The following is a 16866-nucleotide window of genomic DNA, read 5'->3' on the forward strand; positions in this document are numbered from 1 at the left end:
TCTACTGCTTTCCCAGGCCATAGCAGACAGCTGGATGGGAAGTGGAGCATCTGGGACTATAGAACCAGTGCCCATATCAGATGCTGGCACTGTAGGCAGCGGCCCAATAAAATATATTTTTTTAATCATATGGGATTAAACAGAAAAGAATGTTTAGAAATAGTACGTGTGTGTGTGTGTGGTCACTTGATTTTTGTAAGGTTAACAATATAATGTGAAAAGGACAATGTTTGAAATTAATGGCATTGGAACAACTAGACATATTAAAAGAAATGTACTGGGGCCTGCGCTGTGGCATAGCGGGTAAAGCTGCTGCCTGCAGTGCCGACATCCCATATGGGTGCCAGTTTGAGTCCCGGCTGCTCCACTTCCGATCCAGCTCGCTCTGAGCCAGGTGAAGTAGTACTGTACCCCAGCCAGCATCCCCAGGGTCAGACATAGGGAAGCTAGCCCACCTCAGCAACAGACAACAGCAGGGTGAGCACTGCCCAACCCCCAGGCTGCATTAGATGTGGTGGTCTGAGGGCTCCCAATGCGATCCAGCATCATGGCATTTTCAGACACAGGGAAAGGAGTCCAAGCCTACCACAGGTCCAGGAAGTAGCTTGTAAGATGGACTACCCATTTTTAGGCACTTCCCTAGTTCATACAAATATTTCAACTGTAGATCTGGGACAAATTCACTTTTGGAAGTATTGCTAAGACCGAGTAAAAACACATCAACAGCAAACCTGGGGGCAAACCACAACTTACGGTGATATCTAGTACTAAAATAACAGAAGTATCACAGGCTCAGAGAAATTTCTGGGACGATCATTGAGTAAAACTGAAAGTAGATCTTTGTGACAATCAAGAGTGGGGATGGGAGAAGGAAGAGGGAGTGTTTCAGCATGGGCAGGAGGGAGGGTAGAGTGGGGAGTATCACTATGTTCCTAAATCTATATATATGAACTACATGGAGCTTGTATAGCTTATAAAAATTTAAATAAAATGTCTAGGACAGCCACTGTCACTATAATAAATCCTTCAATGCTCAGACAATGCTGTATACCAAGAAGCATCAGAAATTTCCAGGGAACCATGGCCTCTCCTAAAGAGTGAAAGAAGGTGCCAGAAACTAGCCATCTAGGAATTTAAACCCACAAATGCCCACATGAATATTTCAAAATAGCTGTTTTAAAGAAATCCAACAAAACTTGAGAGCATACAGGAATTCTTCAATATTCTAACAGATTTGACAGATGGAAGTAACTATATAAGTCGCAGAAATCCTGCAGATGCAAAGTACACTAAGTGAAATCTGAAAATGCTACAGAAGGCGTCAATAACAGAATAGATCAAGCAAAAGAAAGAATACAAACTTGAAAATAAGCTATTTGAAAATACACAATGAAGGAGAAAAAAAGAAGGAATGAAGAAAGCTCATGGGAAATATGGGATAGCATGAAAAGAACAAATATTCAAGTTATTGAGATCCAAGGCAGATTTGGCAACACCAAAGGGGTCAAAAGCATATTCAATAATACCAGAAAACTTCCAAAACCTAGAGAAAGATACAAGGATCCAGGCACAGGACAGTCAAAGGTCACCAGTCAGATTCAATCCAACCATATCCCCCCCCCCAGACATATTATTATCAAGTCCTCCAATGATAAAGATTAAGAGGGGATTCTCAGAGTTGCGAGAGAAAAGAAGCAAATAGCACCATAAAGGGTATTAACTTGCCTGACTGCAGATTTCTCAGCAAAAACCTTATAAATCAAGAGGGAATGAGAAGAGACTTTCATAGCACTGAAGGAAAAAAATTGTCAACTAAGAATACTGAATCCAGAAGTTTCCTTCAGATATGAGGAAGACGTAAAGATACTCCCTGACAAACAAAAGCTGAGAGAATTTATCTCCACCGGACCTGTTCTTCAAACTGGAAAAAAGAGAGGTTAACAAATAAGAAAATATCAGAAGGTAGAGAAGTCATAGGTAACAGTAACTATTGCAAACAAATTCAGAAGGCTCTAACATTGTAAACATGGTATATAAATCATTTATACCTTTAATATGAATACTAAAAATCACTACACTAAGATGTAAAAACACAAGCAATATTGAAAGAGATCAAGTGCAACATAAAATTTAAAATGTAGAGAGGAATGGATCACAAATGTACACATCTTTATTAAGATTTCTTATCTTTGCTTTTTGTTTGTCTTTTTGCCTACCTCTATAAATCAACATTAAGTTATCATTTCAAGATGGCTCATTATAGCCAGAGGAAAATTTTTGGTAAACTTCTTGGCAACCATAAAACAAGAACCTTAACACATTTACCAAAAAATAATAGTATACACTTAGAGGAAATCACTCAACCACAAAGGAAGAGTGTAGAAGAAGGAGAAGGGAACTACGATCAAAATATAGAACAAGTACCAAATTGCAATACTAAAACCTTACATATCAGTAAGTGGCACAGCAGAAGAGGCAGCCACTGTGACTACTGCATCCCATACTGGAGTGCCTGGTTGAAACAGCTGCTCTACTTCTGACCCAACTTTTTTCGAATGCCCCTGGGAAGGCAGCAGAGGATGGTCCAAGTACTCGGGCCTCTCCCACTCATGGGAGACCCAGATAGAGTTCCTGTCTCCCGGTTTGTGGGCATTTGGGGCAGGAACTAGCAGATGAAGGATCTCTCTTTCTCTCACTCTGACCTCCCCCTGCCATTCAAAAAAATGAGTAAATAAATCTTAAAGACACAGGATGACTGAATGGATTAAAAATTGGACCCAAATATTTGATACTTGTAAGAAATGTACTTTACCTCTAAGGACACACATATACTGAAAGTAAAAGCATGGAGCAAGATACTCGTTGCAAATGGAGCCCAAAAGAAAGCAGGAGTAGCCACACTTCTAATACAAATAGATTTTAAATCAAAAGCAGTAAAAAAGAGAAAAGGTCATAAAATAATAAAGGTTCAATCCAGCAAGGAGAAATAAGAATTGCAAACATATATACACCCAATATTAGAGCATACAAATATATAAGGCAAATATTTATGGGCCTAAAGGGAGTTTAACACCTCACTTTCAGAAATAGATCATCTGGACAGAAATTCAAACAAAGAAACACAGTTAAAGTGTACCCTATATCAACTGGACCTAACAGATATCCACAGAACTTTTCATCCAACAGCTGCAGGATATACGGTCTTCTAAACAGCACATAGAACATTTTCCAGGATAGATTTTATGGTAGGTCACAGAGTAAGTCTGAACGAATTTAAAGGAATAGAAATTATATCAAGTACCGTTTCTGATCATAATACAATAAAATTAGACATCAATAACAAGAGTAACCTTGGAAACAACACAATTACATGATAGCTAACCAACTTACTCTTAAACAGTCAAGGAAGAAATCCAGTGGAAAATTTTAAAAATTCATGAAATTAATGAAAATAAAAATACAACTTACCAAAAGCTATGAGAAATAGTAAAAGCAACACTAAGAGGGAAGTTTTTAACAATCAATGCCTGCATCAAAAAAAAAAAAAAAAAAAAAACCAAAAATGTTCTCAAACAATTTATCAGTGCACTTCACGGAACTAGAAAAACAAGAATAACCCAAATCCAAAATTGGTAGAGGGGAAGAGATAATAAAAGAGTACAAGTAAACGACATAAAGACTTAAAAAATAAATACAAAAAGCAATGAATTGAACAACTGGTTCTTGGAAGACATAAACCAAATTGACCCCTAGCTAGACTAATCAAGAAAAAAAGAGGCAAGATTCAAATACATAGAATGATAGGTGAACATGGTGGCATTACAACAGACACCATAGAAATACTTCATCCCAGGGGTTCTACTTTCAATCCAGCTCCCTGCTGATGGCCTGGGAAAGCAGTGGAAGATGAACCAAGCCCTTGGGCCCCTGCACTCACGTGGGAGACCTGGAAGAAGCTCCTGGCTTCCAATCAGCTCACCTCCAGCCATTGCAGCCATTTGGGGAGAAAACCAGTGGATGGAAGATCTCTCTCTCTCCCTATCCCTCAAATAAATAAATCTAAAAAAATTCAAAACTAATAAAAACCATGCCCATATTTCAAAACTTGCATACCAAAATAAGCTCTGAATTCTATTTCCCACCAACTTTTTGAAGTACCTTTACATATAAATATATGTTATTATAAAACTGTTAATTTTATCTTCAAAGTCCTTTTTAAAAATGATGATGAAGTCTGTTTTCAGCATTCATTGGAAATCTTGCAAATGACGCTCAGTTATCTAAGCCAAGGGGCCCCTGTGCAGTTACAATCCCTCCTCCCTCCAAAGCTGGGGGCTTTGTCGCCTTGGAAACCTTCTGTAGGAGAGTTTGCAAAGCATGACCTCCCTTCCTGGAACAGGGAAGCAAGCTCAAGCTCTGTGTTGAGTTCTGCAAACCCCCCAAGGCAAGTAAGTTCATCATCCATCATTGTTTCTCCAGATGCAGTTTTGACAACTCACCATTGATTCTGGAAACTTCCCAGTCTGTCTTTAGGCTTTCACTGCCAAGGGAAAATATGAACTGGTGACCCCGGAATGACAGCTGATCATCATCAGTGGCCTCGAAAATGAGACTTCCAGGTGCACTGAGGGGATGGCAGAAGAACAAGCCTGTGTATTCCTTGGCGAGCCGCGGGGGGTTGTCATTCACATCCTGAAGGATCAGTAGGAAATCCGTGGTGGAGCTCAAGGAGGACCTGCCTGAGGAGTTGAATGATTGAAACGTGGTGTCAGCGTGCTCACTCTCCCCTTAGATTGAGGTAGTACAAAGATGACAAGCTTGAATCATTGCTGGTTTAAAAGTCTTAGTAACAGTACCTAATATCTACGTGCTAATATTTTCCATGCATCACATCAAAACAACTCCGATGTCCATTTGCAGATGAGAATGCTGAGGCTCAAGAAGTGTGTGTGACTTGCCCAGGGTCACCCAGCTACTGAGCAGTAGACGGGTTTCTAATCCAGGAGGTCTAATCCTAGCACTCACACCTTGAGAAAACAGTAAAGAATTGCACGAATGTTCTGTGCTATGCTATAGTGTTGAAGAATACGGGTTCTGCCGCATGATCAGTTGGTAACTGTGCAATCTTGGGGAAGTTTTTCGATTTCTCAGTGTCTGGGTTTCTTTGCTCATAAAATACGTTCAGTGATGGTGCCTGCCCTGTCGTGTGGTGTGAGGAGTAAGTTACTACACTAAGTGCTGACTAGGGGCTGTCAGCAAGTTGTAAGCGCTGCTATTTTCCAGTATCTAATAGAGACTGTTTCTGCACTTTCTGATTGACCTGCGTCCGTTCCAGTGACACCTGCTTTCTTGCTTTTCTTGTCCACTGTCTTCTGTGTCCTGCCTACACCTAACTCAAGGAAGAAAAAAAAAAACCATTGCGCTCTTGAAGTCCTTTCATTTATTCACATTATCTCATTGCCGACAACTGAAAGTTAGTAGAACAGGGTGTGAGACCCCGATTTTGATCTGTGAAACTTCTAAAATGCAAGAAACCCTTAGGGCACATCCAAAGAGAAGTGTTGATCCCCGCGGGATGAGGTAGGGGAGTGCATGGCATAAAGGCTCAGCCAGAAGTCTGCTGCTGATGAACTGGGAGCTTTTAAATCAAGAGTTAAACGTACACAGCGTGACAGTGGAATGCACTCGGAGCAAGTGACAGAGACAGGGAGCCTGTGGCTGACGCCCCTCTGGAAGGCCCGTCCACTTACACCCAGGCCTCCCAGAGTCGGCGCACGGTCTGCCCTTCCACCACTGGGCTTTCATCTCACAACAGGGCTTCTGTTTTTCTGAATCTTGTAATGTGCAGGGACTGGTTTAATGATTTCCTTCTCTGTTCCTCTTCCTGGGCTTCCCATTTTCAAAGCTTATTTTAGGGATCTGCAAACTTTATTTAGTAATAATTTGCTCAACTTTTTTTTTTTTTTTTTTTTTGGTAAATCAAGCAGACATATCACTGGTAGGCATACTATTCCTGTGAGTTTATTTTTAATTTTAAAAAACTCCCTGCAATTCCAAGTTCAGAGCCAGGGAAAGACATAGCATTTCCACAACTGAATTTAAGGGGCTGCAAGGATTCTAAAGAGTGCAAGGATGGCTCAGACATCCTGAATTATCTGTAGAACAGTGTTTCCTTTCCAAAGTTCTCCCTATTTTACAAAAACACAAATACAGTTTCACCCAAATCTCCTGCAGTCCCAAGATTTCTATTCTGCAGGCTCCAGCAAAGTGGATAACACGGCACCAAGCCTCTTCTGTTACGAACAGGATGCAACCTGAGGAGCTGTCATCTGAGGCTGGAGGACCAAGTACTGGTCTAGATCAATAGGGCACTGATTTGACCTTGCTCCCAGGAGAAACCCAAACCCCACAGCCCCTCTGAAAGAAGGAAGGTGATTCAGCCAGAAATGCAGGAACTTTCCTAGAAAAAGCTGTAACCCCTACAGGACACCACCGAGCAGGGGGCATCCCTGTAGCCTGCCTGGAAGAAGCTCTGTTTAGGGGCACATCTTCAATAATAACAGGAAGGCAAGGACACTCCCCTACACGCTTGTATCCTCCTCGTCCTTCCACCTTGATGACATTTGCACCATCCCACTTCCTGATAATCGATTTTTTCTTTTTGCTTACCTTTCTCCGTGGCCACTACTTGTACCTGATACGCACTCTCAGCTTCTCTGTCCAGCGGAGCCACTGTAAAGATATCCCCGGTGGCGGAGTCGATTCTAAGCCACCCTCTCTTGTCGTTTCTCAGTGAATAACTTCATAAAGTAAAAACAGTGGAAAAGCAGCCCACGTTACTTTCCATGAAAACGTGAGCATAGTTCACGCATCAACATAGTATTCTATCATCAGCGTTCACAACATATTAAAACAATCACTCTTTCATTGAATGCTTTATTTGCATAGTGTCTGTCTTCACAAAGAAGAATCATTTGCCCTCACGATGACGTGTTTGACAGGTTTTGTTAGGAGAGGTCCAGTCACAAACTCTGGAAGAAAAGTTAAGCTTTTCTGGCTATTAAAGAAGTCAAAGTAAAACAAGCTAGAAGTAGCATTCAAACCCTCCTCACAGACCTGCCCCTCGCAGGAGCTGGAGCAGCCAGTGGTGGAGACGTTGGGAGGACGCTCTTGGACTTCTGTTGACAGAGAGTCCTTCATGGATCAACAAACAGCCATGGAGTACTTAACAGAATTGGGTTGTGGACCAAGGGAAAGGTTTACAAAGAGGGGCTCTTAAGCCAGTGGGGGAAATGAGACATAAAAGCAGACAATTCCAAGTAAGTGTGGTCAATAAATTGGAAGGGCACTTCTGGAATCCCAGAGAAGTTTATGGGAATCAGACAAGTCTGTCTGCAGGAGCAGATTTTAACAAAGGCAAGAAGAAAGATGACTCAAGCAGAAGGAAGGGCATGAGCTGGAGTAGAGAGGCAAGGAGGAACTTGGTGGGTGTTAAGCAGTCCAGACACTTCAGCAGTGATGGCGAAGGATAAAGCTGCAGAGACCTGAAGATCAGATCCATGGGCAGTTGTCAAATGGTGTTAGACAGGAAGGTGACTCAGCCATGTTTGTGATTCAAAAGGGCTCATCAGTGATGAATTTGAGAGACAAGACAAAGAACCACAGGAGACCCCACCTGTATGCCCACCTGCCAATCAGGCTACGTAACCACTCCCCTTTGGAAGTGGATAAAAGGCCTGGAGCAGAGTGGGCCTTTCCCTTGTTTGGGATTTTATCCTGAAGCAGACAGGAGCCCTTTGGGAAGTTTTGAAAGAGGACAGACTGTATGGTTTACTTTTCCAAAGGACCATTCTCACTGTGGTGCAGGGAACAGGCTCAAGGAATATGGGACTGGCAGGTGCAAGGCTGGACCAGCCCAGAGATGGTAGTACCTTGGACCATGGTAGAAGCAGTGAAAAACATTTGGATTCTGGATATTTTTCAGTGAAAGAATCTGTATTTGCTGATGAATTGCATTAGCATTCATTGAATGCTGGTGGATTCTGTTTGTACGCAGGTCAAAACTTTGGTGTCATCCTCAATTCTCAACTGACTTATTATTGGCATCTGAGCTACTGATTATTCCTCATTCTACAGACCTTTTTCTCATTTATCTTCCAGAACTGTGTCTTAGAGGACCCCCTCTCAGTCTCCTGTACACATAAGGGTACTTCAGAAAGTTGGTTGCAATGTGTATTATGAAAAAAATTATGCATGAATTTTTAAAACCTCTGCAACAACACAATTTTCTGTTAATTCTATTTCCCACTGAGTTGCTGAAGTGCCTTTGTATCTGTCTTGAGCCAACTACTCATCATTGCATCATTTCAAGGTTAATACGTGTGGGTCATATTACACTGTAAAAAACAATGGCTGTGAAATAATTACATTTTCTCAGCCACCTCAGCCTGAGCATGAGCCACTCCGGGGTAGCCTATGGAATGAGTCTTGCTGTTTCAGACCAGCTCTCTAAGTAACTTAAGCATCCTACTTCAAGAGAATCTCTTTAACCCTATAATAGGCGGCCTAGTGTGTGTGGTTGGGCTGTTGCTTTATTCTCTCTGTCCAGAATGGAACCCTCCCCAAACCCTAGCTCATGTGACTGGTTCAGATCCAAGGCCTGGCTCTGGTTTGCTCAGTGTCTGGGAGGTGACCCTCTTCCTGAACTTGCCAGTGCTTAGCCGGAATCTGCAACAAGTGTGCTGGGAAGGGGCCTATGCATTCTCAATGTCTCAGCCTGGATTCCCAATGATGAGCCACCATCCCTTGGAATGTCGCCCAGGGCATTGACCCCTGCCTGAGCCAAGGCCAAGGACACTGCTACAGATTGCTGATGGCCTTGGAGTCCGTGCAAGGCAGCTCCTCTGTCCTCACCCCTTCCACCTTCCCTCTGACCTTGGTTGCAGTGTACAGCTGGGCCTGCCCAGCACTAGTCTCCTTTACCTTACGTCCAGGCCTTCTGGATCCTTGGCAGTCACATTGCCCACTTTGGTGCCAACAGGTGCATCCTCACTGACTGTGGCTTGGAAAGCATACTGGGAAAACTGGGGTGCTTCATTCACATCTGTCACAGTGAGCTGGAATCTGGCTTGGGAGCTCGCGTTGTATGAAACACCAGACACCAGAGGTTCCGGATTTTCTGCTTGGACCACAATGTTGGAAACGGGTGCCGTTTCAAAATCAAGAGGCTGTATAGAGGGAAAAAAGAGGGGAAATTAACAGGGGGAGGTGACCAGCTTCCTTGAAAGATTGATTCCCTAAAGCACCTCAAAAAACTTGCATGCAGAGCAGCAGTTCTTAATCCAGAGTCAGCAAAAACCTGCCTCTCTGAAAGCTAACAGACCTTTGTGTCAGACCTTTAATATGCTAATGTGCATTGTCACTCTCCTGCCGAAACACTCCTCAAATCTCTTCTAACCCTGGGATATTTTCATCCAGCAGAGACTGATTGAGACACTCTAGACAGTTCTCAGAAGACAGCTTAGGAAATATTTACACTGTCGAGATATTTCCAATTGTTTTGTGGAGAATTATTTCCCAGTGGCCCGAAGGCCCAAGTGCCCAAATAAGACTCTAAACTCAGGGAGGGTGGGAGGGGTGAAGAGAAATGATGGAAAGAGAGGTCATCTGCTCTTTTTTCAGGTCATTGAGAGGCCAGACCGGGAATGAAGATCAAGAAGCCAACTTTGGTTTGGTTGGCGAGAGGATTTAATAGTTAGGGTTACCCAAGACACAAATAGAGTAAAGTGCTCGCTCTCGCGCGTGCGCTCTCTCTCTCTGAAAGTTTTTAAGCATAGGCTTAAGGCAACACGTGATGGGCCACCATAGGAAGGACTTACAGATGATAAAAGCAATTCGTTCCATGTGACTCTTCAGATCCCTTCAAGGTGGAGTCTAGGATTTTATGTGGGAACGCTTCCTAATACTGGACACCTGGAAAGTGGAGCAACCTCTACGGCGACCTTCCTACCTGAGACTGACACACTTCAGAGGATCCCTGAAACCTTAGGAAGAAAAAATCTAAATATGGTATATTTAAGGGACCTCCAAAAGTTCATGGAAAATGGAATTAAAAGATAATTTTATTTTAGTGCAAAAATTGTGAAGTCTTGGGTGGGTATTTGGCACAGTGGTTAAGATGCCACTTGGGACACCTGCGTCCCATATATGCGAGTGTCTTGGTTTGAGTTTTGGCTCTACTTCAGATTCCAACTTCCTGGTAACGCACACCCTGGGAGACAGCAGGTGACGGCTCAAGTAGCTGGGTCCGTGCCACCCACGTGGGAGACCTGGCTTGAGTTCTGGGCTCCTGGCTTCAGACTGGCCCAGGCCCAGATGTTGCAGGCATTTGGGGAGAGAACCAAAAGATGGAAGATCTGTCTATCTTTCAACCAAAATGAAAATAAAATTTTTAGAAGCCATTTTTGAAATTTACAGTTATGAATACATATTTGCTATGAACCTTTTGAAAACCCCTAATATTTATGATTTCAAACTTTTAGTTCCATTCTCCATGAACTTTTTAAAGTACCATGCTATTCATCACGTAAGCTGATACAGGCTGTTCAAGCAACAATTCCTCTTCTGCACACAACTGCCTTGAAAGGTCAAGCCTAGTGATTTAGCTTCACTCTGGAAGCACAGATAAAGTGCTGAGGGAAAGAGTATAAGACTGGGGGTATTTAACATTTTCACCAATGATCAGTGATGGGGAAAAGTATGCACATTCATTTTCCAGCTGACGTTCATGCTGGGTAAAAAGACTCATGATCCGAGAATTCAACAGGAGCAGATACAGTGGAAAGGGACACAATTTGCATTTTTCATAAAGCTGAAACCACAACAAACCCCAAAGAGCAAGAAAGTGGATCCCAGGAGAGATACTGATGAGCCACAGGGCTCAAGGGAATGACTTTGCTGCTCATGACCCTCGCTCGGCCCCAAGGGCCCCAAGACTGTGATGATCCATACCCTGCACCTGCAGAGCAGCAGTAGGAGGGCAGCACTGCTCAAACTTGTTTCACCTGCAGCTTTGCTCCGGGCGCACACACGCCACAATTCCTGACCTCCAGGCCTGCCCCTGGAGAGGCCGAGGCAGCAGTCACCAGTGTGTGTAATCCACTATTGAGTTAGGCCAAGTTTGGCTTCCTTGGGTAAGAGATGAAAGGATACCTACCCATAGGCAGAATCCTGACTCCAATAATTAAGGTAATGTCAGACATGCATTGAGTGCTAAGAACTCTATGTGTATTTCCCACTCAATTCTCCAGTATCCTTATTAGAAAGCTGCTACCATTTGGCCAATTTTAACAGACTGGGAAACTAGGACCTGAGTGGTTTCTTCATTTGGTCAAGGTCACAGAGCTAGTAAGTGATGAGGCCAACCTCCACAGAAATCATTTCCTGAGAGGAACCAGGGACTGGGTTCAAATTCCCAGTTCTGGCATTGCTGGGCAGCCTGGTGGCATCATGCTGTGGACTTGAACCCTTGACTGTATGTGGGGGGTTACTTCTGCCTCTCTCACGGTCAGTGTGAGAAGTAATGAGAGGCTGTGCAGAAGTGCCTCATCCTTATCCAAATAATGGCATTCTTCACAGAAATCGGTGAAAGGATCACAGATTTCACATGGATCCACCAGAGACCTTGAAGAGCCATGGCAACCTTAAAGAAAAGAACAAAGCTGAAGACAGCACAGTACCTGATCTCAAGACATACTGCAGAGCTATTGTAACCCAAACAGAATGACACCAGCATGAAAACAGACTCAAAGACCAATGGAACAGAATAGAAACACCAGAAATTAATCCACAGACCTATAGCAGACTTTTTTTTTTTTTGACAAAAATGCCAAGAACATATATTGGACAGAGTACAGTCTGTTCAATAAACAGTGATTGGAGAGTATATATATATTTTTTTGACATGCAGAGTTAGACAGTGAGAGAGAGACAGAGAGAAAGGTCTTCCTTCTGTTGGGTCATTCCCCAAATAGCCGCTACGGCCAAAGCTACGCCGATCCGAAACCAAGAGCCAGGTGCCTCCTGCTGGTCTCCCATGGGGTGCAGGGCCCAAGCACTTGGGCCATCCTCCACTGCCTTCCCGGGCCCCAGCAGAGAGCTGGACTGGAAGAGGAGCAACTGGGACAGAATCCGGTGCCCCAACCGGGACTAGAACCTGGGGTACCAGCACCACAGGCGCAGGATTAGCCTAGTGAGCTGTGGCAACAGCCGGGAGAGTGTATTCTTATCTCTCATTATGTATAAGAATCAACTCAAAATAGGTTATTGACCTAAATGTAACTCCTGAAACTATTAAATTACTAGGAGAAAACATAGGGGAAACACTTCAAGACATTGGTGTAGGCAAGGATATTTTAGATAAGACCCAAAAACTACAAGCAACAAGGGCAAACCCAGACAAATGGGATTAGATTATAAGAGACTAAGAAGCTGTGTATCTCACTTCCCATGTTGGATCATTCTCTCCCTTTTTTATTCTATCAGTATTTGCAGACACTATTCTTGTTTATGTGATCCCTTTGGTTCTTAGTCCTATCATTACGATCAATTGTGAACAGAAATTGATCACTGGGACTAGTGAGATGGCATTGGTACATGCCACCTTGATGGGATTGAATTGGAATCCCCTGGTATGTTTCTAACTCTACCGTTTGAGGTAAGTCAGCTTGAGCATGTCCCAAATTGCACATCTCTTCCCTCTCTTATTCCCACTCATATTTAACAGCAATCACTTTTCAATTAAGTTTCAGCACTTAAGAAGAATTGTGTATTGATTACAGTATTCAACCAAAAGTATTAAGTAGAACAAACAAAAAAAATACTAAGAGGGATAACATATTAAGCTGCTCATCAACAGTCAGGGTGAGGGCTGATCAAGTCACCGTTTCTCATAGTGTTCATTTCACTTTAACAGGTTTCCTTTTTGGTGCTCAGTTAGTTGTCACCTATCAAGGAGAACAAGTGGTATTTATCCCTTTGGGATTGGCTTATTTCACTCAACATAATGTTTTCCAAATTCCTAACAGGGATCACTTTTCAGTTAAAATTTAAACACCTAAGTATAATTGTGTGTTAACTACAGAGTTCAACCAATGGTACTAGAACAAAAAAAAAATACTAAAATGGATAAAGTATTACATCGTACATCAACTGTCAGGACAAGAGATACACAGCAGACCCATAGAATGGCAAATGTCCTAACAGCACTCTGGCCTCATAATCAGCCCTTAAGGCATGTGGATCCGGCTGAAATGCCCATGAGAGTATTTCAGGCATGGAAATCCAAGACACTCTGGGGGGAAAAAAAAAAAACCTAAATGAAAGATCTCCACGAGTGAGATCCCAGTGGAAAGAATGGGTCATCAAAGAAGGAGGTACCTTTCTCTGAAGGGAGGAGAGAACTTCTACTTTGACCATGGCCTTGTCTAAATATGATCAGAGTCAGTGAACTCAGGGGGCTTCCATAGCCTTGGCAGCTCATGACAAGAGCCTAGGGTGATTACTGAGGCCATAACAAGAGTGTCAATTTGTTAAGTCAACTTACTCCTCATGTAGGATCTTTATCCTTAGTGTGCTGTACATTGAGATTTAATGCTATAACTAGTACTCAAACAGTATTTTTCACTTTATGTTTCTGTGTGGGAGCAAACTGTTGAAATCTTTACTTAATGTATGCTAAACTGATCTTCTGTATATAAAGAGAATCGAAAATGAATCTTGATGTGAATGGAAGGGGAGAGGGAGTGGATAAGGGGAGGGTTGCGGGTGGGAGGGACGTTATGGGGGGGGAAGCCATTGTAATCCATATTCTGTACTTTGGAAATTTATATTCATTAAATAAAAGTTAAAAAAAAAAAGAGACTAAGAAGCTTCTACATAGCAGAGGAGTAAAGCAGCAGAAGGGGAGAAAATATTTGCAAACTTCTCATCTGGCAAAGATTACTATCCAGAAAATACAAGAAATTCAAACAGCAAAAATAATCTGGTTTAAAAATGGACAAATTATCTGAACAATTCACAAAAGATATGCAAATGGCCAAAAATATATGAAAAAATTATGATTATTATTAATTATCAAGGAAATGCAAATCATTACTACAATGAGACATCGTCTCACACCAGTTAAGATTATTAAAAAGACATAAATGGAGCCAGCGCTGTGGCACAACAGGTGAAGCTGCTACTTGCAGTGCAGCACCACATATGGGCACGGATTTGTGCCTAGGAAGGCAGCAGAGGATGGTCTAAGCTTGGATCCCTGCACCCATGAGGGAGACCTGGAAGAAGCTCCTGACTCCTGGCTTCAGATCAGCGCAGCTCCAGCCATTGCGGCCATTTGGGGAGTGAACCAGCAGATGGAAGACCTCTCTGTAACTCTGCTTTCAAATAAAAAAAAAATAAATCTTTTTTTTAAGATGACATAAATACTGGCAAGGATGTAGCAAGAGGGGAACTCTCATACATTGATGTGGGAATGTAAATTAGTACAACCACTATGGAAAACACTATGGAGATTCCTTTAAAAACTAAAAGAACCACCATGTGATCCAGTTATCCCACTATTGATTATATATATCCAGCAAGTGAAATTATCAAAGAAATACCTTCACTTTCATGTTGACAGTAGCACTATTCTCAATAGCTGAGATATAGAATTAACTAAGGTGTCCACCAACAGAAGAGTAGATAAAGAAAATGTGGTGTAAGTACACAATAGAATATTGTTCAGCCATAAAAAAATGGAATCCTGTACTTTGCATCAAAGTACATGGAAATGGAGGGTATCAGATTAACTGAAATAAGCCAGGCACAGAAGATTGATAGTGCATATCCTCACTCACTGAAGACCACAATGGTTGAGTGATTACTAATGACTGGGAAGCATGGGAGGGAAGAGTAAAGAGGTGAGATAAGAGACATCAAAACACAGAAAGGAGGTATTCGTTCTGGTGTTCTATAGCTTAGTAGGGTAACTATCATCTGGGATAATCTGTGATCTATTTTAAAACACCTAGAAAAGAGTCCAAAGGTTCTTTGGTTCCCAACACGTAGAAATGATCAGTGTTTGAAGAGATGGAGATGCTCTATTACTCTGATTTGATAATAAGCCCTTGTATACATCTGTGGAATTATCACACTGTATCCCATAAATATGTACGAATAATACAGAAAAACCAGTTGAAATAAGAAACATCTCCAAGGGCCACCTTACACTTTTTTCTCTTTGTAGATCATAAATAACTGTGTAGATTACTTGTTGCTATCCTAATTCTTCCCATCTTCAGAGAGCAACAGAAAACTCTGAAAATTTAACTTTAAAATTGTTTTTTTAACTTTGTTTATTTTTAAATTTACACATAGTAAACTTCACGTTTTGGTGTATAGTTCTAAAATACAAACTTAATCACTTAAAATCATTAATACAACCTTGGAACAATTGTGACTTCATAGGCAGGGACTCAGAAGTTTGGCTAAGCCATACATAAGAAACCACATTGTGGGGGCTGGCACTGTGGTATAATGGGCTTAGCCTCTGCCTGTGGCACCAGCATCCCATATGGGCACTGGTTTGTCTCCCAGCTGCTCCTCTTCCAGTCCAGCTCTCTGCTATGGCCTGGGAAGTAGAAGATGGCCCAAGTGCTTGGGTCCCTGCACTTGTGTGGTAGACCCAAATGAAGCTCCTGGCTCCTGGCTTTGGATCAGTCCGGCTCTGGCCATTGTAGCCATTTGGGGAGTGAACCAGCAATGGAAGACCTCTCTCCCTCTCCCCCTCTTTCCCCCCCTTCTCTTTCTTTGTATCTCTGCCTTTCAAATAAATAAATATTTAAAAAAATCCTTATCATTATTCCCTAAATGATAAAGTATAACAAATATCTACATAGCATTTACACTGTGTTAGGCCTTATACATAATCCAGAGGTTCAAGTATAGGAGATGTAAAGATTCATGGAAACATTACATGATTTTCTATAAGGGACCTGAGTATCCAGATTTTGGTGTTGCAGAGAGTTATTCCTGGAACCAATCTCCTGTGGATACTTGGGGATGAGTGTGGTAAGCGTCTGGTGGGGCCAGCAGCTGTGCCTTTCAAAGTTCCAGGGTTTAGTCTCTGTTCTGTCAAATGTTACCTTCCTACGGATGGTCAAACAAATCCTCTCACTTGAGAACTGTTATCACGATGCCCAAGGGACAGTGATCTGGGACTTCATGGGCCTAAAGCACGAGTTGCGTTATGATTTTTATGCCACTGGTTAATAATTGTCTATGGTACAGCATTCAATTATCCACTCAGTCAAGCAATATTAATTGAACTGCTATATGCCAGGCAATATTCTAGACACTTGGGATATGAACACATTCAAAATAAGGATGTGACAGAGAGTTTGGTCAGAGGCCTACTCTATTGTAACACACTTCCTCATGTCAACGTTGTGTGGGGGAACATACCTACTGCTCCTGGCTACTGTTAATCTTGAGGTTACTAACATCTTCCTCAAAGTGCCTGCTCACCACAAATGGCCACCTTAACTTATATTGGTTTGTAGTGCAGCCGCCAGCACACTGTACTCAGATCCTTCAGCAGCTAACTCTATTGGTAGAGTTTCTATTGCTCTACTTCCGGTCCTTTGTAACTGGGAAGCTTCACTCTTCTCTAGGAAGGCATTTTAACTTTAATTGGATGACACTGAGTGCTGCTTCCAACTGACTCAGTTAATAAATCCTTTTCATACTCAGATAAGGCAGCTACAGAGCAAAGGGTCAAGATTAAGGTGTATGTGGCAGGGGACAGGAGTAGGTCGAGAGGGA

General features: G+C 42.3%; 1 protein-coding gene across 2 annotated transcripts in view; it reads right to left on the bottom strand.

The window, feature by feature from the left end:
• The window catches only part of CDH17 (cadherin 17), an 81914-nt gene that overhangs the window by 8822 nt on the left and 56226 nt on the right, over positions 1-16866 (bottom strand). For both annotated transcript variants that reach the window (XM_002710691.5, XM_070075290.1), the window contains 3 exons: positions 8983-9227; positions 6670-6800; positions 4500-4739 (listed from right to left, as the gene is read on the bottom strand). In XM_002710691.5, coding sequence (XP_002710737.4) covers positions 4500-4739; positions 6670-6800; positions 8983-9227 — 616 coding nt within the window. The remainder of the gene's footprint in view (positions 1-4499; positions 4740-6669; positions 6801-8982; positions 9228-16866) is intronic.

Source organism: Oryctolagus cuniculus, chromosome 6 (genome assembly GCF_964237555.1).
Source record: "Oryctolagus cuniculus chromosome 6, mOryCun1.1, whole genome shotgun sequence".
Classification (NCBI taxonomy): domain Eukaryota; kingdom Metazoa; phylum Chordata; class Mammalia; order Lagomorpha; family Leporidae; genus Oryctolagus; species Oryctolagus cuniculus.